The sequence below is a fragment of the Phragmites australis genome, chromosome 13 (genome assembly GCF_958298935.1).
Source record: "Phragmites australis chromosome 13, lpPhrAust1.1, whole genome shotgun sequence".
Classification (NCBI taxonomy): domain Eukaryota; kingdom Viridiplantae; phylum Streptophyta; class Magnoliopsida; order Poales; family Poaceae; genus Phragmites; species Phragmites australis.
Genome location: NC_084933.1, coordinates 29,012,275 through 29,036,549, shown reverse-complemented (window position 1 = coordinate 29,036,549; position 24,275 = coordinate 29,012,275). Strand labels below are relative to the sequence as shown.

Below are 24,275 nucleotides of genomic sequence, written 5' to 3'. Positions count from 1 at the left end.
GAGAAAACAATAGTACTTTTATGCATGTACATAGTTTTAACATGTAGGTGAAAGTAATACTAACCTAAAAAAACTGTTTCATATTTTTTTGAGTTTTAGATATTTTTTTTGCATTTTAGATTTTTTTTCAACTGATTTATTAATATAACTAATATTTATTTCGACATTTCCTAGAATTTCCAAAAAAAATTATATATATGTATACATATATATATATACACACATATGTATACATGTATATATATACTCAGAGCCCACTGCTACAGTAGCAGAGGCACTGAGATCTTGAGAATTCTTCTACCGTTAGTATATACTTAGGCAGAATGGCGCGTGTTGCTACGCTCGTCTCGAATAAATGTATTAATGAAATGCTATATGATTTGTAAGCTGTATTCGAAGGGTAAAATTGGCCTTTTTTTGTTTTTTTTTGTTTTTGTTACGGACACACTAATTGAAATGTAGGGCCATGGATCAATTTTGCGTTCTTTTGTTGTTGGGCATTTATGTGTTAAGCTAATAAACTGACATCAGTGTAATTTTTTAATCTAATTTTTATCTATTTTTTTATCATTGCCGTTTTTAAGTATGAATTGTCAATGGTGAGGGAAGTAGATCCGGAATGTTGACACGAAGAAATTGCCCAAAAAAAATCTTCGTTGCGCCCGCAGGCCGAGAGAGAGCCAGGGAGGAAGACCGTGAGGCTAAAGAGAGAGCTCACGAAAAGCACACCTAACTGATCGGTTCTCCAACTTTGCTACTTGGCAAGAGCAAGAGTCTTTGGACTCGTGGGAGTTGAGATGGAGCGAGAACGTGAGAGAAATATAGAAGAAGGAGGTGGCAAGGATTTTCTGAGTCGGTGGCTAGTAACAGGTAAGAAGTATTAATTTGAAAAATGAGGTAGCAGTGTTTTTTTTTTTGCCCGGTGCCTGGAGTTTTCGGAGGAAAATGCTGGATTTTATTTGGTCTCATATGCATGAAGGAATAAATGAAAGAATAAATGAGAGAAGTATTAATTTGGAAAATAAGGTCACGGGGTTTTTTTTGCCGGCGATTAAAGTTTCCGCCAGCAGCTAAAGTTTCCAGAGGGAAACATTGGATTTTATCTAGGCGTACATGTATGAGGAAATAAATAAGTGAGATTTTTTTCTGTCGGTGGCTAAAGTTTTTGGAGGAAAATGCTAGATTTTATCTGGGCATACGTGTATGAGGAAATAAATAAGCGAGATATTTTGTTGATTTTTTTAGAATGGAATATTTTTTTCTAAGTATCTGAGAACATTAGTTACTGTACAGCACAGTATTTCTCGTGCAATATTTGGTGTCATGGTAGTATGATACAGTAGCTCCAGTACGTTTTCTTATTTCTGGTGTTTGTCTGAGCTCGCGGTCTGTTTTTTTTTATATACTTTGAAGACTTGTAAGTATCAAAACTCACTAGAACATACCGTTCTGCTGACCAGAGATTGAAGTGGTGGGACCTAACTGTCAGCACAGGAGCTACAGCGAGGGAGAGGGGCTGAGAGCGCGCCGATTCCGCCTGCTTAGTAGTATAGTATTGATAAGACATGCGAGCAAAGGGTGCACGCATGCAGCAGGGTACTCTCTGGCCTCTGCTGCAGTACTATGCGGCCTGCACAGTCATGCATTTGAGTACCTAGGGGAGCTCTGCAGGTTACATGTCCGTTGTGATCGACCGACGTGACATCTCATCTTAATGAACCTGAGGACTTCTCGTGATTTTTATTTTGTTTCGCCTAACTAATCGTTGATGATCATAATGAACATTATTTCTGACGCTCAGGCTTAAGGAGACAAGACGACTGAGAAATATTAGCCATGCGTGCGTTTGTGTACACTGTTTGTTCATTCACAGCCTAACGAAGAAGATGGCGAGCTCCGGGCAGTCGCCGCCGGGCGGCCCGACCATGTACAGCGACTCCGAGTCCCGAGAGCCGATGGTGTGCTCGAAGCTGCCTCGCATGTACGCCATCTCACCGTCGGCCCCGTCCACGTCCGATCTGCCGGGGAGGACGCCGCCACCCATCGACACCGCCCACAGCGTCTCCAGCACCGCGATGTCGTCTTCGGTGGGCTCCCGCCGCACCGCGTAGCCCACCCTCTTGCCGTTGAAGAACATGGTCCACATGGGCTCCTCCAGCACCCACCCGTCGTCGTTGTCGTCGTCGCGCCACCTGACAACGCCGTCGCCGTCAACGACGACGTCCGCGCGCTTCTCGCTCTCCAGCACGATGCGCGCGCCCGCGGTGGTACCGAGCTCGCGGAGCAGCGCGTGCGTCGGGAGCGCGAGCTCCACGACGAGCGTCGGCTGGCACCGCGCGTTGTCCTGCAACGACAGCGCGACGCGGCCGTCACGATACCCGAACAGTGTGCCGGTCACGCGGCGGCGGGACGTCCCCGGGTTTGCGGACGACGCGATGAGCTGTGACAGGAGGGAGTCCGACGACGTGAGCCGCGGCGGCGCCGCGATGCGGCACGCCCCGGGCTGCAGCTGTCGCCCGCAACGCGGCGTCAGCACCGGGAGCGACCGGCACATTCGCTGGAACATCCGCACGGGCCGTGACCGGCGCCCCGGCCTTTGCCGCTTCGGCGGTTCCTCCAGCGCGCGGCCCGCGACGCGTGCCAGGGACGGCGACGCCTGCCGCAGGATGGGCTTCTTGCTGGCCACATCATCGTCGGTATCCTCCGCCGACAGCGACGCCGGCCGCGTCCTGTGCTCGGCATCGTCGACCACGTCGACGTCGCCCATCCCGGAGGGAGACGAGCTGAGCTGCCAGTGCTGCACCGGCCACCGCAGCCCGCTCCCTCGGAGCACGTCGAGGCGATCGAGAGCGAGAAGCTGTGGTCCGCGCCGCTGCCATGGGAGGAGGCGCGGCGTGGTGTTTTGATGCGGTCGCGGTTGGAGTTGCTGTTCGGCCAGGCGGATGATTTGGGCATTTGGCTGGTTCGTTGCTGCGATTAGTTCGCGTGGTTAGCAGCCACTGGCGCGAAACGCGCCAGCTCGGAGGCCGTTTCGGCGATCCAGTTGCGCGTGTGGTGGAGTCCGGTGTTGGTTGAGCTGGTTTCGCCGTCCCGAGTCTCTATTCTGGGCTTGGAATTTGAGCTGTGGTTTGGGTCGAAGCCCATAAATTTCAGAATCCCTAAAATTTCAGCAAAGAACGTACGAATTTCAGTATTTAAAAATTATTTTTTCTCACTGTACAAATAATTTTTTGAGCTGAAAATTTTGTGAAAGCTAGATAGCATTTTCTACACCATAATTTTTTTTCTAAATTTTTCATGACTATTTACATAGTGTTTTGAATTTTGAGAGTAATAGAATGCTGTATTTTTTATATTTTAATAGGTTGTCCTTTGGAAGAACCACATGCACCTATAGTTGCTACTTTTTCTAAACGGCAATCTAAAATTGCTAAATTTGAAAAATAAAAAAATCGCCCATGATACGGGAAATGGTTTGGTCACCGGAGTCTAGGCCCATTTGTATATCTGTAATTTCGGCCCAGCCCATCGATGACGCGTTTCCCTCGTTTCAATGCTGCTCAAAAATTGAACCGCCGTATTGGTTCCAGCCATGAACGATGGGACGATAGCTTGCAGGATGCAGACGAGGACGTGGCTGAATTGAAAGTTGATTGCCGCGAGGACGAAGGTTACTACGATCTTGTACCCTGATCCGTACTAAACCACGTTCATGTTTCGCTCTGAAGGAGAAACCAGGTAGGTGTAGTATTAACTCGTGCTACAGTCGGATGAAAATCAAACAGGGGACAACGATTTAAGAGGCCGTGCTGATGTAGGGTCTTGCAGACTCGCAGTCCGGCTAAGATCGATGGGCAAGCGCACCGTGGCCAGGATGCAGCTGTACAGATTCGCCACGTCGACATTGCCAGGAGCTAATCAAATTTGGAAGCGATCAACATTAGTATGTGGGATTGATACTAGAAGGTACTAGTACTGATCAACTTCTCTTCAAACACAAGTATTATAGTTCTCTAACTGACAGGGAAAATAAGAGTAGGTAGCTAGCTCACATCGATCGATATTGTGCTGTCGTTCCCCGGATTCTGCAGCCAGAAAACTCGACAAATAAGACGGACAAAACCCTGTCGTCGAGAGGATAAGCGCCTGGATCAGTGAATCCCAGTGTTGGATTAACAAGTAATAATTCTGACGAGATGTTGACTGGTCAGGCTCAGGCATCAACCAACTGAAAACCACACATACACTGCAAGTAGTAAAGCGCGACAGAAATTAAACCGGAGCAGGTGAGGCGAGGCGTTCTTCGATTCAATATTTCAATGCCCTCGCAGCTGGTTTGGTGTGGGCGTGGAGCAGGCGCACTACTGCCATGGCAACGTATGGCGGCCCATTTACAAGACTGACCTTCTACAGTTGATTAGCATGTGTATGCGGTGCAGTTGGCGAGGAGTAAAGGGCACAGGGTATAAAATGCAACCAAATACATAATGCTTGGACTACATAACTCTGGTGCGTATATCAGTAATCTATTGGCGTATAGCTACATAACTCCAGTGCATATATCAGCAATCTATTGGCGTATAGCGACGCACTAGCTGATTGCACAGCAGCCCAAAGTGTAGAATCCTTCATTGGAGTATTCTACCGGAGCAGTAGCATTCGGCAACCTAACTCTGAACTTAAGCAAAGGATATCGCAGCCAGAGGTGAAGCTACATGTAGCTTGGGTGGTGCAGCATCATGATAAAGAAATTTTTTATTAGTAACATTCTCATATTAACTATATAAATTTATATATATTGTTAGATATATATAGTGAAGTGGCAGCACGATCATTTCAGCTCAAGTTTCACCCCTGATCGCAGTCTAACAGATACGCTTTGTTTATGTTGATCAAACACCAAAATACCTGCTGGTCCAATCCTCGAGGGGCATTGTTGGCAATTGTCTTGGCCCCCACCTGTTCCAGTTCCACAGCAATAAATAGGGGACTCTAGGCGCAGAGGGGAGTTAAGACCCTGAACGCATCAGCAGCGTCCTCAGGAAAGGGGAGTGCACAGAAAAGTTGAACAAAGAGAAACAGTATCACTAGCTGTCTAGACACAGCTCCTCCCCTCGCCAGAAGCTCCGGGCATCTAGAGCGGCCACAGAGACCGAGGCAATGGATCAGCACAAGGAAAAGGAGGAGAACAAGTACCAAGAATCGACGGATCAGCACAACGAAGAGGAGGAGGAGGAGAACAATTCTGAGGAATCGATGGATCGGCGCGGCGGGTATAAAGTGGAGAGGAACTCTGAAGAATCGACGGGTCAGCTCAAGGAGGTGGAGGAGGGGGGCTCTGAAGAAGCCTCGTCACTCTTCGGCATCTTTGCGAATCCTTGCTCCCCGCTGCAGTACTTGCTCCGGGCCTGTGCCGGCTGCTTGGGCCTGCAGGGCTCTTTCAGCGATCCGAAGCCGGCTGCTGTTGCACCTGAAGCTGCAGCTCCCGCGAATTCGCCTCAAGAAGGAGAGGGCGGCGAGAAGGCTAACGTAAGTGGATCGCCGCTCTGTGCAAGCATTTCGTAATTAGTGTGGCCAGAGTTAATTAACCAGCTCGCCTGTTACCATATGCAATTGCTGTAGTATTTCTACATGCAGGAGGTGGTCACTCGGGTGTGGGCAGTGCGGAGGCCGCGGCCGCCGGACCGTCCCAGAGAAGGGAACGGCGGGAATGGAGGGAATCACCACTAGGACTGGCAACGTCTCTCCATCCAGCTTGGCCAAGGAACAAGCTGATGAATGGTGGTGTATGCGCCGGCCGGCCGGCCTGCCTCCGCCAACTTGTGTGTGTTTTGGTCCCAAACTTGGTACGGCCGTCTACTACTTCCTAGTACGTAGCTTGCTTATAACTTTTTATATAAATACGTGTGGGTATGGCCGAAGAGGTTGAAGTCTACGTACGTAGACATCTCTGATGTGAACTTCAAATAAGACTGTGCAAGTGTTGTAGTTATTCTAGCTGTTTAAGCTGTACCTGAGACGTGAAAAGTATGTTTGCTTACGTTTTTGGGTAATTGCATTCGTCATTTGTTGCTGCGGTGCATGTAGACTTTGTCTGACCTTCACTCAAGTGCAGTGTTGCATACGAGTGTTCAAACGTTGTTCACGGAGGTAGATCTGATTTTTTTTAGACCACACGGAGGCAGATCTGATTGACCAGTTTGCGTGCCTGGATGTCGCACGCTTGCAAAGAGAAGAGGAAAAGCTCAGATCACCAGACACACCAGGAAGAGATCGAACTGAAAACCGATGATGTCTGGATTCTTTTTCTTTTGAACCGAAATGATGTCTGAGTTCTGAAATGGATGTGTAGGTTCAGCTATTCAGCTAGCCTTTTATGTGAATTAATCCCTCTCAGCATACTTAACTTGCCATAATCTTAGACCACCAGAAACTTATAAACAGTAGAGTCGGCTGGAGATTTCACCAGAAGTCTATTGTAGAGTCGGCTGGAGATTTCTGTTTGTTTTTTGTTTTTAGTTATATTTTTGCTGCTATTAGAAGGTAGAAGTAGAAAACAGAATAAATGAGGTTATGTAGAAGTGGTTTTTGAAGAAGAAGAAAATTTGTTTACGAGAAAATTAAACTAAAACTGAGAAGCTCGTTGAAAAACTTTTTTAAAGCTATGTGCTGAGAAGCCAAATATTTATTATAGAAGTTAACAACCTATTTTCAAATATGATAGATTTAATTTAAAAACAGAAGTTCAAATAAATAAGCCCTTAAGAACAGATTTAATCTGAGTTCAAACTGACTATTGTCATATTCTTCTCCTGCCAGTTGTATGTGCTACCGTTGGGGTTCTTCTAGTCTATATAGTAACACTAACCCAAAAAAAAAAATCACCACCTACTTTATTCGGATTGTTTATTTGTGTTGGATAAGTGGATAAAAAAATAATAAGGTACGTAAAAATAATTACTTTATTCGGATTGTTTATTTGTGTTGGATAAGTGGATAAAAAAATAATAAGGTACGTAAAAATAATAATAAATAGATGAATATTAAATGTCAGAGATAAACCTCCAGATAGATTATGTATACAAGAGATGTGGAGTTGCATGTCTTGTATTAACATGAAAGAGCGGCTCGAAAGGGTTGAGATGCTCTGCATTACTGCATAGCTGTTGCTGTCCAGTACAATCAGGACGATTCTAATTCGCACGCACGCACGCATTTGAACGCGAACTCGTGAATCTCCTGACAGTCTCCTGCTCTTTCCTTTTACGGAAACATTTTTCTCCCGCGTTATTTCCTTTTTGCAAAAGTTTGCACAAGAAAAAATTTGACTTAAAAAGTTTTGAGAACAAAATTGCACGAGAAAATTTTAGTTTAAAAAGTTTTAAGAAAAAATTAACAAAAAAAGTTTGCTCAAAAGTTTTGAGGCAGAGTTTTTAGAAAAAAATTTGACACCCCACGTTTTTTTAGGCAAAGACAGGAGCTTTATTAATGCAAAGCAGGGTTACAATCTGTCCTTAAGGTTTGATCTAAGAAAATTGGGAATTGGGATAGTATCAGTCCACAAACACATGCGTGACACTACGTAAGACCTCGATTGCACAACGATGAGCTACCCTGTTTGCATCTCTGGGAACAAAAGAGAAAGACACGTCAAAACATCTCTTACAAAGCTCTTGAACTTCATGCCAGATACCAGCAGCTATCGAACGCTCTCCATCTTTAAAACGTAGCAAATTCACCGCTGAATATTATCAGACTCCAAAATCACCCTACGATAACCCATATTGACCGCAAGTCTGAGTCCATCACGGATCACCACTGCTTCAGCGCAAATAACATCGGTAAAGCCATTTCCAGCAGCTATCTCAAATTTTCATCCTCAAAAACACTATTACAACATTCTCTATCACTATTACAGCATCCTTTATTTTTTTCATCTCCAGCAGTTACCTCATTTCCTATCTTCTATTCCTCTTTTTCTCTCTCTAGGCCCGTCTGTCAACCTCTGTAAACAGTGTTGCTACAGTACCGGCGCGTTTTTCTGTTGAATGAGTATCTGTGGAGTGCAGTTTCCCGTGCTACAGTACTTTGCGGAGTACTGTAGCTCTGGGGTACAGCACTTGATGAGGTATCTGTGGAGTTCAGTTTCCAGTGCTACAGTACTTTACGGAGTATGTAGTACTGGGTATTGATTTTGCTGGAGTTGACTTAAGCTTGTATAAAAAAATAGCTTCTGCTGTCTTAAAGGAGCCATGCTCATCTCGTATAATCACACCTGAGGCCCCTTCCTGAGTTGCACCCTTAAAAGCCGCATAACTAATAATACAACCCCTGTGGCCTAGCAGCCCCCTCCCGTTCCCCATCCTCCCTCCTCTCCACCCGCTGACCTAAAGAGCTTTGGTAGGCCTAATATGAAACAAAGTTTTTTTCCACTTCATGGCAGCAATAATTTTGAATGAGACATATTGTCACATTAAGCCAAGTTGAAGATCGGTTCTGCATGGTAAACAAATATTTGTAGGAATCTGAGGCCTACATGGCCCCACGTTAGAGGACTTGGCTAGCGCGGAAAAGGATTTTCGGAACAATCACCTGTTGCCGCATCGTGCTTTCATGTGTTCGCTGATCTGTACACGCACATGACCGTGGCTTGATTCATCACAGTTACTACTTTCTCGGACTTAAGTAGAAGATAGCTACTCAGTTCTTTCCGATTTGTATTCCGACCACTTGTTACTCAGGCGCTCAGCCCCGGCCATGTCTCCGGTGAGAATCATCGACGTCAGCTACGTCCGTGTGCCGTCAGCGGTAGGGCCGCCGCCGGAGGCCATCAAACTCAACGCCATGGAGGCCCAGTGGGTCGTGCGTCCGGTGCTGCAGCACCTCCTCTTCTTCGAGGGCGACCAGCTTCCGCCCTTCGACACTGTTATCGAGTCCCTCAAATCCTCCCTCGCGGCGACCCTGGCCACCCACGCCCCGGTCGCTGGCAAGCTCCACTACCTCGCGGACACCGGCGACGTCGCCATCGTTTGCTCCGCCTCCGACGGCGTCAGGTTCGTGGTCGCGGAGTCCGAGGCCGACGTCCGCCGCCTTGCAGGCAACGAGGAGCACGACGTGCACACGTTCAAGCGGCTCGTTCCTGAGGTCAACATGGGCGAGCTGCCGGCGTCGGTGCTGGCCGTGCAGGCCACGCGTCTCGAGGGAGGCGGGATGGCTGTCGGGCTGACGGTGCACCACGCCGTCGCGGACGGGCGGTCTCTGTGGAGGTTCGTGGAAGCGTGGGCCGCGGCGTGTCGGGGGGACACTCCGCCCACGGCGCCGGTCTTCGACCGCTCGCTTGTCAGGCTTCCTGGAGGCGAGGAGCTGGCCCGGAGCGTCTTGAGAAAGTACGCGCCGAATCTGCCAGTGGTAAGTTCCTGCGAATTTCCAACTATCGAATTTGGGTTTTGATATGTTCATCCGATTGTTCTTTCTTACCTTACCACAGGCGTCCATGCCCTCGTTTGCGATACGAGACCGCATGCGGTTCACTCGCCGAACATTCACCTGTGACGCACAACACATCCAGCGCCTCAAGCAGCGCATCGTCCGGCTCGGCGAAGCCCAAGGCTTGCCCTTGCGCCGCCCCCCGTCCAGCTTCGTCGCCGTAATCGCGCTAGCCTGGACGTCCTTCGCCCGGACCAGGCCTTCCCCCGCAGACGACGACGTGTTCCTGATCTTCTTTGCCGACATCCGCGACCGCCTCGACCCTCCCGCCGGCGCGGAGTACTTCGGTGCGTGCCTCTCCTTGTGCCTCGCGAGACTGCCCGCGCGGGAGCTCCGCGCCGAGCACGCGCTGGCGCCCGCGGCTTCGGCGGTCCAGGACGCCGTCCGCGAGATGACGGAGAACCCACTTGCCGGATGGGAGATCATGAGCATAGTCGGCGTGGTTCACATGAATCTGTTCATCAACGTGTCGGGGTCGTCAAACTTCAGGGCGTACGACGTCGCCGACTTCGGGTGGGGGAAGCCTAGGCGGACGGAGCCGATCAGGATGAACCACGACGGGCAAGTGGCCCTGGTCCGGGCCAGGGATGGCGAAGGGGTGCAGGTGTCGGTGTCCATGCTCCAACCAGTGCACATGGACGCCTTCAAGTCAGAGTTCCTCAAGCTACTTGGATGATGTTACAATTTACTAGTAATCGTCTCTATCTGTACGTGCAGTAAAACAGTAATATCTTCAACTCTGCATTTGTTGTTCACTTGTTTGCTTCCCCTTGAGCAATGTTTCGGAAACGCGGAGAAATTTTCCCAATTGATGCGTGCATTTGACCGTTTTCTGTAGGCTTTCTACGAATTTCAAATGAAGTCTAAATATGGTGGTCTTCAACCCGGCCCAACTCGCCTTTTGTTCAGGGTTTTGTTTACCGGTAAATATGATTTATCAAATATCTCACATATAACAGATAAAATTTAATTAAAATTTAATAAATTTCAAACTAAATAAAGATAAATAAATACTCTTTTTTTATCAGAATTTACCATAGACCTGATAAACCAAATATACCGGACCGAAATTCCTCTCCCTGCTATTGCCCAGGACCATGTGCGCCCGGCTGCCAGATGGGCCTTGCCTGGACTTCATACTTTCGGAGTCATTACGAGCACAACTTTTTCGATAGGACATTTCGAGCCCAACTTTGCGGCTGCCGAATACGGTTCCTACTTTCCTAGATGCCCAGCCGCACCTAAAGATTGCTAAGTGGGCCGAATAAGGGACCGACACGAGTCACGACTATTTTTTTAAAGTACGATACGACCGGTTTAATTGTTAATATTTTTTATTTTATATAACTTATTTAGATTTAATATCATATAATATATATAGTGTAATGGTAGTATGTTTAATCCATAAGTAAAAAGTTGGTTGTTTGATTCTGAGTAAAAGTAATTTTTTTGATTTTTTCTAATTTTTCGTGGACTGACGGGCGAAAAAAAAGTCATCAGACCTGTCGTGCCAACCCGACCCGATCTTAAATAGACTGTACTTGACCTAAAATTTTGATACATGAACTAACACAGTACAATCCATTTAGTTAAGGAGTCTAAACGAATCGTATCTACGTGTCTTAATATACCCGTGTCGAATTGAGCCGAACCGTCCCCATCTTTGGCCGCACCCTCCTGCCCCGCGCATCGTGGCGCTGCGGCGGCTCGCCCGCCGCGCCCTGCACCGCGCGGCATCCGTTACTCCACTACCCCCGCCCCTGCCATTCGTCTCATCCGAATTCCGAGGCTGCACTCTCTTCCTCCGCTTCTCCACCACCTCGTCCACCCCGCCGCACTTCATGGTCGACTACCTCGTCTCCACCTGCGGCTTCTCGCCGGCCAAGGCCGCCAAGGCGGCCCCGCGGTTCGCGCACCTCAGCTCCCCAGACAGGCCCGACGCCGCGCTCGCCTTCCTCCGCTCGCGAGGCCTCACCCGCGCGCAGGTCCGCTTGGTCGTGTCCTGCAACCCGGCGCTGCTCCTCAGCGACGTGGACGCCACCATCGCACCCAAGTTCCGCGCCGTGCGGTCGCTGGGCCTCACCCGCGACGAGGCCGCGCGCCTCTTCGCGCTCTACCCGCCCGCTCTCACCTGGGGCGTCCACACCAACCTCCTCCCCCGCCTCCTCCTCTGGCTGGACCTCCTTGGGTCCACCAAGCTACTGATGAAATGGCTCAATAAGACGTGGCTGCTCAAGTACAGCGTCGACATGCTCCTGCAGAACCTCGCCACGCTCCGGGGCCACGGCGTTCCGGAGGCGCGGCTCGCCGCGACGGTGCGGCTGAAGCCGTCGCTGATCATGCAGGCGCCTGACAAGCTCCGGGCGCTGATCGGGCGCGTTGAGGGGTGTGGGGTCCCGCGCAGCTCCGGGATGTACGTGTGGGCGCTCTTCGCGCTGCACAGCGTCAGCGACGCCGCGTTCCGGGCCAAGAGGGCCGCCGTGATGCGCGGGACCGGGTGCACGGAGCAGGAGTTCCTGGCCATGTTCCGCCGCGCGCCGTGCTTTTTGTTTATGTCCGAGGAGCTGCTGCGGCAGAAGGTGGAGTTCCTCAAGGCCACGGTCGGGTGCGGCGCGGACTACATCGTCAGGAACCCCGTGCTGCTAACCCTCAGCCTCAGCAAGCGGATGGTGCCGCGGTGCCGCGCCATCGAGACCTTGAGGTCCAAAGGCGTGGACATTGGCAATGAGCGGTTGGTGAACATAGTGAGATCGTCGGAGGCCAGGTTCGTGGAGAGGTACATACTGAGGTATAGAGATCAGGCGCTTGAACTCCTCGAGTTTTATCCTCCTGACCACGGCAAGGCCAGCTCGCTGGGTGATTGGTCCACCACTGGCAGCTCGCAGGGTGATTGATTCGTCATTTCGTTCTGACATTTGTGCGATGTGTGTTGTTTGAAAATTAGAGCGTGAAGTGACATTTTTTTAAGGTGGTTTAGATTTAGCAGAACAGAAGCTCGCACATCCTTCTGATTTAGCAGATTTTTTTTTTGTCTCAATGGATTTATATTTCAAAGTACTTTTAATATGATTGATTTTATAGCAATTGACAACATATTATAAGAGAAATGAGCGGTATTATATTTTACTAGCATTTCGTTCTGGCAGTGCAGTGATTTGTTGTTTCACATTCTGGAGGAGATAGCGACATCTTTTACTGGCCAGTTTTATCTCAATGTTGCCGGCGTTGTTTCGCTATCGTGATAATATCTGCTAAATTCCTTCGATAATTTGGCTCGTTGTCAGTCGTCACTCGGTCCTATTTTCCCCCCCTGGGGCATGGAGTAAAGCCATTTCTGGCAGCTGCTGAGCTAACTTGGAATTTTTCAAGGTGAAGTTTGGCATATGCAAAGGAAAAAAAAGGTTTGGCATACGCAGGTCTCACGTAGGCACAGGTCGACTCGAATGCTGGTGATGCCGCAAAGGCTGAAAGGCCTCACGACGAGCGGGGACATTATCCCAACAACCCTGCTGTGCGTGCCATGCCCAGATAAGAAACAATCCACAAGCAGCAGAATGCCACAAGGAATTCCTCGTGCTTAGCTGCATGACACTCAAATTAGAAACACTCGTGCTTAGCTGCATTCCCTTGATCAAAACATAACTGCAGTGTTATACCGAGTTAAACATCAGCACGACTGGTCAGCTAACCTAATTCATCATCAGTTCATCACGCTAAATAAATCTTATAAACAACGCATGTCTAGCCTTTGCTACTTCTCTCCAGGTTTGAGAGTCGTCAGCTACATGAGACACATGATACATCGACAGATCCTACTACGGACTTAGGAGGAGTGTGGGAATCAAGCTAATAGATCTATACGGTAGTGCACAACGCCTTTCACAGCTGACCACTCACTGCCCGGCTACCACGCCCCATGGCCGAATAACAGTGGACGGGTCCAGGTAGGGCGCCAATCGGCAGTTGATACCACTTCAAAACGCAACGAAATTCGTCATAGGAATTGATGCACTTCTGGGACGCAACCATACGGTGCTTGGTAGTCAACTCTCAACAGGGGAGGGGCAAGCTTAGGGTCTACTTGGCTGCATACCAGTTCTGTGCACACTTGGCATCAACAGCCAGGTCAACCTTCAGGATGTTGGTGCCGTAGAAGGGCTTAGACATGCACTCAACCACTATGGCTTTGGCCAGATCAGCAGATTCGGCAGGTCCTTCCAGTACCACTTCATCATGCACCTGAAAGATGGAGCTGTCAGTTCTGCTAGGTGTTAAATTTAAGTTGCATTTGCAAAAAGAAAATCGCAAAACTGATGAAAAGGGAAAAATTCGAGAAAAAATAAAATAATATTCAGAACTAAACGTTCTGTGAACACCAACTGCATTGACTTGGGGAAAACACACCAACGGTCAATTAACCCCAGTCATAAAAATGCTGTGTCCTTCCATTTTCAAAGGGGAAACTGGAAAATAAAGAATACCAGCAGTTCACCAGAGCTCAGGCCTAAATTTTCACATGAAATACCTGCAAGAGTAGCGTCCAACCAAGCTCCTTAAGACGACTATTCTGATCTATCTCAAGCATTGCACACATAGCAACATCTGCTGCGCTGCCCTGTGGTGATTCAAAAACAATTTCAGCATAGAAACTAATTCGAACAAACAATGAGTTGTGATAGACAGTAATCACCTGTACAGGAGCATTGATAGCAGCACGCTCAATGTGACCCCTTTGGCCAGAAGATGCATAAGCCATATTTGGAAAACGTCGTGATCGCCCAAGTAAAGTATAAACTTCACACTTCTCCTGTGCTAGTTCTCTCTGCTTCATTTGCCAATCCAAGACTTCTTTTCTATCGCTATACCAGAGTTTCAGTGTATCCTTTGCTTCCTTAACAGAAACCTGGTAAGGGAACAGGTTATGAGAAGGCTGCATTTCTATTCCATGAATGAGACAGATAGCTGTAAATCTTATAAACATGGCTAATCAATATGCAGTTTGTTTTCAGGTTTCTAGTTGATTGGTATGGACCCAGTAGAACAAGCTGGTACCGAAGTGTAATGCGCACTGAAGTTGAGATGTTCTTATTAACTGAGAGATATGTTTTTTTTTTGAAAAGTTTGTACCTTCCAATCCCGAGCAAGCCCATGGGCTGTTTTGCCATATGCAATGGAAAAATTTAGCATTTTAGCTTTCCTCCTCTCAGCACCAAAAGCATCCTACATCACAAGTAAAACATTAGACTTTGTTTCATTTCATACAAGTCATGTATGTTCTTTATCTCATGCTAGTTACATTTCCTGGGAGCATAGCTATAATTAACTCCACGAAGTATAAGTTCTCGATTCTCCATTGAAGTAGGGTACTCAGAACCAAGAGATACAGAAATGTAAAAAAAAAAAAAGGAAACAACAAGTGCGTTGAACTGCAGTACACAAGATAAAGCAATAACCTGGTAAGCCTGACCATAATTTTAACACCTTGAAGGAATCAACATAACTCTTAGAAATAACATTGAAGCTAGTGTACCTTAAACAACAACACGGGAGGGAAAACAGATTACCTTCAACAACGGCACGGGAGGTTTCTCTTGACCAGGTTGAGGATGCCACTCAAGAAGTACTTTCTTTTCTTCAACAGCCTCACGGATATGCTGGTACATGTTCATGGCTGTCCTGGAATGGAAGTCACCACCAGCTTTGAAAGCATCTAACATGCTTTTACAATCAGCAAGATGTGCCAAGATCCTGAGCTCCAGCTATACACAACACAAGTACGTCTTTTTACTTGTTACTAGTATCAGTGTACAAATACTTGAAAATTCTACTGAGCACAAACAAGCATACCTGACCATAATCAGCAACAATAAGAGTGTTCCCTGGAGCTGCAACAAAAGCTTGGCGGATTTTATACCGATCCTTTTCAAGTGCAGGTTGGTTCTGCGATGGAGGAATTTACATCATAGGTTCAGCAAATTATTTGGTGTTGTTATCACAATACTACAAAATCTAAAGCAACCAGCCCAGAGTTTACAAGACTTGACAAAATATTTCTCATCTTTTGGGTATTATATTGAATAATGCAACAACCTCAGCTAATTCTTCTGGGCCATTAAATTCACAAAACAACAGTGCTTATTTTCAAATTAATATAAATAGCAGCTCATTCACTGACTTGACGAATAAACAAGGCTTAATGACCACCAAGCAAGCTTGTTTTGAAAGCTCATCTGGTACATTTGTATAACATTAGGAATGTAGAAGCTGCCAATCTAACTGTTCCATATATTTGTATAACATTTTATTTTCAGTTCCATACATGAGCTTTAACCTATCACCTATTGATTTGTAAGTATGACACTGTGACTTGTGTTTCGAGCTAGGGTCCAACATTCAAACTTCCTGTTGGTCCTTTTCTGAAATGTTCTACTTCTAAAACGCAGAAAGACAGCAACAGACCCTGTATAATTTTTTACCTCAAGAATGCCATTATATACTACAAACATATGCAACCTCCCTAGAAACATAAATGCCAACCTGTAAATTTGGTGTCCTAGCCGATAAACGCCCTGTTTCTGTATTGATATTTAAGGAGCAGTGGATCCGCCCCTCCTTACATGATATATGATTTCCCTGTCAGGGAAAAAAGGAGATTAATGGCATAAAGAGACATATGATAGTCGGTATTGATAGTAGGCATTCGCGCCTAAGTTACATAGCCACTGCTACAAGCATAAGTGCTGTGGACTAGTGGAGCCAGCTCACCTGCAAAGGAAGAATGAAGTTGGATATCAGCGAGTCGATAGAACAGATATCACACAGAGCTGCAATCGCATGGCATGCTTCCTTTCCTTTCTTTCCTCCTCCAAATGCTTCATATGCAGTTCCATAAGAGGAGGTGTCTTCTAGATCATAATCAGAAATTTCAGAATCGCTACCACATTCATTATCCTCTACATCATCTGTCATGTAAACAAGATCTGATGGAACTTTCCCAGCCAAACTTCTCAATGCATCCCCACTAACTGAAGGCCAGCCACTTGCAGTGAATATATCAGCTTTCAGGCCCTCCACAATGCTGAATAGTTCAATTGTGCGATACTTTGGAACCTTCTTGCCCTCTGCAACTGTATTTTCATCATTAGGCACTTTAATAGCTTTACTCTTCGGCAAAGTTTCACCAGGTTTGCATCTGTACAAAAATTAAGAACATTAAAATTTATAGGGATTGCGTGCAAGAAATATCTAGGATACAATGGTAAATACATATTAACTAAAAAAATCTACTTTTTTGTAGTTAATATACATACAGGAACATTTATTATCTGAACTGATAGATGTATATAGAAAAATTAACAAACAAATTAACAAAGAGATATTTTTCCTATACTTCTTCTTTCAACCTGAACAATAATTCGAACTAGCCGAGAAATCATAGGAATATAGGATTATAAATACGGACACCCCCCCCCCCCCCCCCAAAAAAAAATCTTTAAAAAAAGAATAGAGCAGGGTGAGTGGTATACCTGTTCTCTATACCACCAAAGAAGAGTTGGCGAATCTGAGTATCACTATTGACATTCATGTCTTTTGCATCAGGGCAATATTTAGATGCCCATTTCCGAAATTTATCTGCAGCTAATTTGCGCTGTGCAACAGCAACCTTTTCAATCTCTGAAAGGTAAGCACGATCGACAAGCATTCCAACTGTTTCCATTTTCACCAGAACAGCACCAAAAGGACGCCAATACTCCTCGTAGAAATCATACATTGAACCTCTGGGGCAACCATCAAAAGTCCAGTGCTTCCTTTCAAGCTTGCTTTTCAAGCTTTCATAAAGCTTCAAGGTACTCATTGAATCTAATGAAGAATAGCAGATCCACAGTTCTTTGTCTTCTCTTTGTAAAATTTCCACAGGTTCGATTGAAGTAATTTTCCCTTCTGATCCATCCTTTTTAATCTTTTTCCTACCAAAGATGGTTTTCATTGATCTCTTTCCAATCTTTTGCAATTCCTTTGAGACAACACCCATGACCCTGTGATCATTTGTAAGTCCCTCAAGAGAATATCCTCCATCCGTTCTTCTTGAAGAATCCCAAAGTCTTGCAAGATGCATCGTATCGGCATGAAATCCAGCAACTTTAATTCCATAGTTCTCTATGACATGGTTATCGAAACTATAGTTGTGCCAAACCTACATATGAAAATAAGATATTTGCTTTAGAAAAATCAAGAACAAGATAACAACAGTAGATGTTTAATCCTATAAATTCACAGAGGCAGGAAAGTATGGCTACAGACCGCAAAAGAGTATGCACATTGTAAAGCTGTAAGCACGAGTGTAAATCTGTGAGATTATCTCGTACTTCCCTAAGTAATTGCAGTGATATTCTTGTTCTTGGTTCCATTTATACTGCATTAGCCATATACAATGAGGGAATAGGGAAGACCCAAGTACAGTACTGTCCAAACAAAAAGAACAAGGAAGTAAGCTGCATTGCACCTTCCTGATCGACGGATCTTCAAAAAATGGGGCAAACTCCATGAGGACATCCCGTTCACCATCCAGCACATCCACCCAAATGCATGTCTTGCCATTCCCAAAATCAGCTTCAGCACCTGAAGTGCCAGAGTAGATGCTAAAGCATATTACCTCTCCATGGCCAACTGGTGTCTCTTGTTTAACATCAATATTAGCTACCTGCATAAACATTTAGCTCTCCTGAATTATAACAATAGTGACGAGTCGATATGCATTCAAAAGGCAAGAAATTTTCCCAACATACAGCTTGATTGCCCAGTACCATACCACGAAACCAGAATACGAGATGATAATGGATATCTACTTTATGCTGTTCAAGATCCATGAGAACAACTATAACTTTTCCCCTCATTTTTCCATGGATGTTGTATTGAACAATGAAGCAAAAAGGAAGGCATACATAATGCATAAGGAGCAACAAATAGTAGTTGTAGAGAGAAGCAAACACATAAAGATTAAATAGAACCAGATTCCCCAAGACAGTCGGGAGCAGCATAAGCAGTAAGCTGTGAATGAAAAGATGCCGGGTGCGGAGTTATATGTGGAACCTCGACTCCTAGCATCTAAGGGTGTATACTACCTGATTGAATATGTCAATATAAGCCAACAAGCCATGACAGATAAATATGAACATAAGCATTTATATAGAAGTGCTAACAGTAACCGAGGGTTTTCATCCCCTACCTCTGTGTCACAAGCATGAATAAAGTTTCTGTACTTTGTAGTAAGCAACTGAACAACGCTTCTAGCTGACTTGACATCGTCAACCACCAGAACTTTTTCATAGATGGTACTAAGTGCCTTCCGCGCATCTTTAGACTCCTTGGACAAGGGAGCTCTAGCTGAAGTAGGTTGCATCTTCTTGGATGAGCATTCATGCTCATCTTTAGCATACCCATCACTAGCCTTGTCATCAAACTGCAAGCTTGTTTCGACTTCAGAAATTTTTGGAAGAGAAGCATGATACTTGGAACCATTTGGCCAAAAAGCCTCTACTTCAGAGTTATTAGGCCTATTCATTGGTTTAATGTCATCATTAACAACACTGGTCAGTGCTGACACAGCACCTGCAGCACGATTGATCACATGATGATTTGCCAATTCCGCATTGGCATGCCTATTTGCAAGAGAATTAGGTGCCATTCTTTGTCTCACACTGTGCAGCGAAGAATGGATGGAACTCTTGTGATCTTCCATGGGCTCGTGATGAAGAATACCTGCCCCTAGATGAGTGGAACCGTTACAAATACTATTCATGACATTATTGCTGGTTTTGATGAAAGATAACCTCTTGCTTTCCTCAGCCCATTCTTGCGTGCTACTTTGCACATTGAAGTTGAGACATACTCCAAACTTCAGAGCTCTGTTGTCTTGAATTCCAAGGCCTGAACTATGAGAGTACTCCTGCCTGACAATCAGAACCATTCTCAAAGTTAGAGGCGAAATAGCAAAGTGATGCACAATTCTTAATGGCTGCTGTTAGGCCAACAACTAGAATACTTCGGAAGACCATCATCACATGTATTTCGCTTCCAAAGTTCAGTGAAAACACCACCATAACCACGGAGGGACCAGACGCAATAGCTCAGTCCTACGGGCTATGAATGCAAAACAAATTTGTACAACAAACAATATTGGTCTCATTCATCCCCCGATTAGTTCACAGAAAGTACTCGTCAATCCAGAACACGACACAAGGTTCCCCAAAACGCAATATATCACGGAAGTATTAGCACAGATTCGGCCAAACCAAAAAGCACACAGAAGCATCCAATTACCCTGTGCAAACCCCGAACCGAGTGGTTTTTTTAGTTTAGAACCGAATGATTAACACCACCGCCATCGCTAATCATACATACAACGAGCTCGAACATCGCTGAAACGAGTACTAAATTGCTAGCTCAACAGGAGGGCAACTACCTTCTGCCATCAGTGAACGGCGACGTCATCGAGCGGCTGCGGCGGCGGGAGCGGAAGGTCGAAGGCGCCCACGGATGCGCCGCCGCCGAGCACGGGCACCGCCGGAGCAGCGAGGGCGCCGGCACCGCCCCTGGCGCGGCCATCGCCATGGACCCCACGAGCCGCCTCAGCCTCCCGCCTCCTCCCCCCGCTCCCCCGCCGCAGCAACCGAGGCCGCAGGGCGCCGTCTTGGGCAACACCGCGCGGCGCAGCTAGGCTATGTCTCGCAGCAGGAGGCAGCGGGCGCGAGCATTAGGAGGCTTCTGGGAGGCGAATGGAGAGGCGGCGAGAGGACGTGGGGAGTTCGGGTTTGGAGGCAGCTGCGAGCCGGGGGCTTGGGGAAGGGGGATAGGGAGGGGCAGGCGGAACCGGTTCCTCTGACGTAGTTGTTTTTACGTCAGAGGGCCGTTGAAGCCGGGAGGAACGTCCGACGAGAATCAAACGGGTGTGCTCGCTCGGTCGTTCGTTGCTCGGGGCTCGTTCGCGTGTGGTCGGGCGCTGGTTGGGGCTCGTTTGCACTGGTTGGCTCGGCCTGGGCTGAGCTGAGCTCATGAGCACTGCCGCTGCTAGCTGCTACAGTAAAAAAGCTAGATAAGCTGGCTATGCAAGTTAGAACTAGTTTATTCACAATCTTGTAAAAATTATACAAAAATAATTACAACTCATAAAAATGTGAAATAAATTTTGTTAGTTTTGTATTCATAGGTCATACATGTTAAAAATATGTGGGCTCATAAAAATGGTAAAAATTATGAAACAAATATTCAAATTTATATGAATGATGTATCTTTTAAATTTTCTTTATGGATTTTTATATTTCAAAATGAATTACAAGTTCAATCGAAATGTTAAACAACTGAGGGCACCCAAAGGCATTTGTGACATTTCTTCACTGCGTTATATTGCTCTCAAAATTCCAAACAATATCGAAATAGTCATGATTTTTTTTTTAAAAGTATATTTTAGAGGATGCTATAATCTATCTCTCTAAAAAATTTCAACTCAAACCAATACTTTTACAATAAAAAACATCATTCATACAAATTTTAATATTTGTTTCATAATTTTTAACATTTTCATGAGCCCACATATTTTTAACATGTAGGACCGATGAATACAAAACTAACAATATTTATTTCACATTTTTCTGAATTGTAATTATTTTTCTATGATTTTTACAAGATTGTGAATGAACTAGTTCTAACTTACATAGCCAGCTTATCTAACTTTTACTGTAGCAGCTAGCAAGGGCAGCACTCATGAGCTCAGCTCAGCCCAGGCCGAGCCAACCCGTGAGAATGAGCTCCGAGCAACGAACGACCGAGCGAGCACAGCCATTTGATTCTCGTCGGACGTTCCAGTTTCAACGTCCCTCTAACGTAAAAACAACTATGTTAAAGGAACCGGTTCTGGGGCAGGCAGGTTTACGCCAACGGCGGAATCCCGAATCATATTTGTGCCTCTCTCTGCCTCTCGTGGCGCGGCTGAAAAGTGGGGACAGCGTAGCGTTGGTGTTGTCCCTGGCTTTTCTGCCACGTGCACACGCTCGCCGCGACCAGCTTGGTTGGCAATCTTGGTCTTTTGTATGTGTTCTTGCTTAGTACACACCAGTTGCAATGATGGGTCTAGAATCATTAACTCTCTGTTTATATAAGTTATTTTTAGTTTAAATATTTAAACGGTTGGTTTCTGATCTAATTTTTAATAGTTTTTAGCTGTTCGAAGAAGTAGATGAGATTAAAATAAACTAAAAGCTGATAAATAGGTTCTGTCTTTCTGACTTTTAGATATGCTGAAAAACTAAAAATTTATTATAAAAACTAACAACTAAAATTAACAGTTACAGTTACCTACTTAGCTAGCTAGAAGATCTAAAACCACCGACTATACAAATAAACCCTAAATACAAGAGCTCTTTCTCTTCTTTATTTTCCTTTTCTCTTCTTCATTCATGCCAAAAAATGAAGCCCTCTCTGTCCGTAGATGGATCTGCCCATCAGTTGGTATGGGTGTTATACTTGTTTAGTAGGTTTGGTGGATGATTTGAGAGCACTAATTTAGTTGGTGAGCCATAGTGGACGATGGTGTGTCGTGTTCTTTTGATTGGCGTCATAAGCGTTTGTTTGATTGGTCAGATCTTCGAAACAGTTTTAAATTTGCAAAAAGAATGAGAACGTGACGCGATTGGGAGGTATGCATTTTCTTTTCGCGGTGGCTACGGTGTTTTTTAGTATGCTTCTGTACTGTATTTAGAGGTCTTTTGTTGTCCTTTTTCATTGTGGGAAAAAATCTATGCATATTATCGAATGGATGCGATGCCAGATTTTAATAGCCCGAAGATTCGTTTTCTTTAGAAAACAATATGGAATGTGGAAATGACCAATACTAGGAACGTGAGAGTACAAGTGGGAGTCAACTAGCAGATACAGTAGTTTATTGTAGCTGTTATATTGATTGTCGGTGCCTAGTATGTCAAAAAAAAAAAAACACCCGGACATGTGTTTGCACCGTATAGCCCCACGTGTATGTGGTAGCCAAATTTAGGCCCTGTTTGTTCTCTGATTTTGTTACTGGCAAAAATCAGAAGTTAGAACAAATGAGATTCTGTAGAAGTAATTTTTGGATAAATCAGAAATCTGTTTTTGAGGAAAATAAACTAAAGCTGAGATACGCTTGTCTAAGAAGTTATGTGCTGAGAAGTTAAAAATTATTGTAGAAGCTAACAACCTATTCCAAAAACAGCTTTTCAGACAAATCAAAAGCATAATTTTTCAAAAAAACCTAAAAACATAAGCTCAAATAAACAGACCCTAAACGAGACTAGTTTGGCACAATAGCGATAGCCACGGGTTTACCTTTTGTACCTTGATTCGATCCAATCATGCAGATGAGTTAGGCGGCCTACACATAAAGGTTTGCTTTAACAAAAATAATTATCTTACATCGACTAAACAGAGCAGTACATAGAGCTTAGTTTCTAAGCGTCTCTTGAGACATTTCCACCCTACACCGACTGCCTGACATCCAAAAATTACTACTTATTTCGTTTAAAAATAGTATATGTATTTTTTTTCTCGATCTTTAAAATTGAATTTTGATTAAGGTTTTTTTATAAGATATATCATTTATAGCTATAAAACATATACAGTATGAAATTATTTTGATTTATGAATCTGTTGTATAATTTTTATATATTAGATGTTTTTATAATTTAATTAAATATTAATCAAAATACATAAAATTTGATTTTTTTTTAAAAAGTCTACTATTTCTAAACAGAAGGAATAACCCAGGAACTTGTCACAATACACGTACTAGCTAACGACTCATCGGTCATCATTTACAACTGCTCCGAAATTAGCAGTCACGTAATCTCAGTCCCCCAGCTGAAGTTTCTAGAAGCTTCGACGAGATACAAACTGCTCCCTTCGCGTGCCTGAGCTGGTCATCTCACTACCCCAGCATCGATCGGCGTCAGCTGGAGGGCACCGGGTAGCACTTGCCCCTGCACATGCAGCGGTACACCATGGGGCACGGCAACGGCTCCGCGGCGGAGCACTTGAAGCTCACCATGACGCGGCTGCAAGGCGAGCACGCGCCGCACGCGTGCGAGCAGTCCGGCAGGGTCGACCCCGTCGCGTGCACCTCTTCCTGCAGCAGGACACCGTCGTCCCCGCTGCTCCCCTGCTATTTATTACGAACGTGTCAGCAGGTGAGCTGATCTAGATATCTATATATCGTTGTATCTAGCCACTGAACGTGCGTGTGCAGAATACTGCAGATCGAGAGTACTGAGTCAAGAAGGTTCACGTATCATACTTGTGATGCAGCGGTGAACTTCTCTTGTCCGTGCACCAGTTTTGCATCAGCTGTTGGCATGAGGTCCCCAAAGTTCGTTAGCACATCAGTCAATGGCCAGCACACTGCATAATTACAAGAAACCGGATGCATCGTATCATGCGGTTGCACTTACCAGGAGCTGGTCTGATACCATCACTCACGGCAGCAAGCAGCAACACAACCGTCAGAGTAAGAAGGATGCAGTGAGCTCTGGCGGCAGGAGCGTGCCTCCTCATCAGCCCAAAGAGGAGTGCAAGAGCTTAGCTCGGTGTGTACACTGGCTGCTCACTGAGACTCCGAGAGGCTGAGATGATGCTGCGTGAGGAGACTGAACGGAATGGAGACTGGAGAGTGCAGGCCGTGCATATATATACTCTCGTGCATGCATGTAGGATCGCGAGAGGAGCTAGCTAACAGCGCTGGCCGTTGATGAGAGGCGCAGCGGGCT

At 45.6% G+C, this 24,275-nt stretch overlaps 6 protein-coding genes across 9 annotated transcripts; 3 read left to right on the top strand and 3 right to left on the bottom strand.

The window, feature by feature from the left end:
* Positions 1 to 1,732: 1,732 nt before the first annotated feature.
* Positions 1,733 to 2,892, bottom strand: LOC133889172 (protein MIZU-KUSSEI 1-like). Its single transcript, XM_062329645.1, has one exon. The coding sequence runs from the start codon at positions 2,765 to 2,767 to the stop codon at positions 1,868 to 1,870; it is 900 nt and encodes a 299-aa protein (XP_062185629.1). The 5' UTR covers positions 2,768 to 2,892; the 3' UTR covers positions 1,733 to 1,867.
* Positions 2,893 to 5,000: 2,108 nt separating this feature from the next.
* On the top strand, positions 5,001 to 6,040 carry LOC133887666 (uncharacterized). Of its 2 annotated transcripts, none has more exons than XM_062327626.1 (2): positions 5,001 to 5,529; positions 5,638 to 6,040. In XM_062327626.1, exons 1-2 carry the CDS (start codon positions 5,161 to 5,163, stop codon positions 5,728 to 5,730), a joined length of 462 nt encoding a protein of 153 aa, XP_062183610.1. In that variant the 5' UTR covers positions 5,001 to 5,160; the 3' UTR covers positions 5,731 to 6,040. The 2 variants fall into 2 exon arrangements, with proteins under 2 accessions (XP_062183610.1, XP_062183609.1); XM_062327625.1 differs by having other exon boundaries at positions 5,002 to 5,529; positions 5,623 to 6,040.
* Positions 6,041 to 8,484: 2,444 nt separating this feature from the next.
* LOC133889803 (phenolic glucoside malonyltransferase 1-like) lies at positions 8,485 to 10,241 on the top strand. The gene is made up of 2 exons (XM_062330279.1): positions 8,485 to 9,408; positions 9,488 to 10,241. The coding sequence occupies exons 1-2, from the start codon at positions 8,758 to 8,760 to the stop codon at positions 10,160 to 10,162; spliced, it is 1,326 nt and encodes a 441-aa protein (XP_062186263.1). The 5' UTR covers positions 8,485 to 8,757; the 3' UTR covers positions 10,163 to 10,241.
* A 114-nt stretch (positions 10,242 to 10,355) lies between these two features.
* LOC133889604 (uncharacterized) lies at positions 10,356 to 12,631 on the top strand. Its single transcript, XM_062330062.1, has 2 exons — positions 10,356 to 10,409; positions 11,076 to 12,631. Exons 1-2 carry the CDS (start codon positions 10,356 to 10,358, stop codon positions 12,378 to 12,380), a joined length of 1,359 nt encoding a protein of 452 aa, XP_062186046.1. The 3' UTR covers positions 12,381 to 12,631.
* Positions 12,632 to 13,083: 452 nt separating this feature from the next.
* Positions 13,084 to 20,356, bottom strand: LOC133888036 (DNA polymerase I A, chloroplastic-like). Of its 2 annotated transcripts, XM_062328129.1 has the most exons (13): positions 19,949 to 20,086; positions 19,317 to 19,436; positions 18,713 to 19,251; positions 17,990 to 18,187; positions 17,013 to 17,680; positions 16,252 to 16,678; positions 16,024 to 16,119; positions 15,334 to 15,426; positions 15,051 to 15,245; positions 14,614 to 14,706; positions 14,177 to 14,389; positions 14,012 to 14,101; positions 13,084 to 13,725 (listed from the first exon to the last, which is right to left on the bottom strand). In XM_062328129.1, exons 2-13 carry the CDS (start codon positions 19,357 to 19,359, stop codon positions 13,564 to 13,566), a joined length of 2,817 nt encoding a protein of 938 aa, XP_062184113.1. In that variant the 5' UTR covers positions 19,360 to 19,436; positions 19,949 to 20,086; the 3' UTR covers positions 13,084 to 13,563. The 2 variants fall into 2 exon arrangements, with proteins under 2 accessions (XP_062184113.1, XP_062184112.1); XM_062328128.1 differs by having other exon boundaries at positions 18,713 to 19,436; positions 19,949 to 20,356.
* Positions 20,357 to 23,253: 2,897 nt separating this feature from the next.
* Positions 23,254 to 24,245, bottom strand: LOC133889373 (protein EPIDERMAL PATTERNING FACTOR 2-like). 2 transcript variants are annotated; one of them, XM_062329909.1, is made up of 3 exons: positions 23,961 to 24,245; positions 23,807 to 23,856; positions 23,254 to 23,674 (listed from the first exon to the last, which is right to left on the bottom strand). In XM_062329909.1, the coding sequence occupies exons 1-3, from the start codon at positions 24,061 to 24,063 to the stop codon at positions 23,462 to 23,464; spliced, it is 366 nt and encodes a 121-aa protein (XP_062185893.1). In that variant the 5' UTR covers positions 24,064 to 24,245; the 3' UTR covers positions 23,254 to 23,461. The 2 variants fall into 2 exon arrangements, with proteins under 2 accessions (XP_062185893.1, XP_062185894.1); XM_062329910.1 differs by having other exon boundaries at positions 23,254 to 23,671.
* Between the last annotated feature and the right edge of the window lie 30 nt (positions 24,246 to 24,275).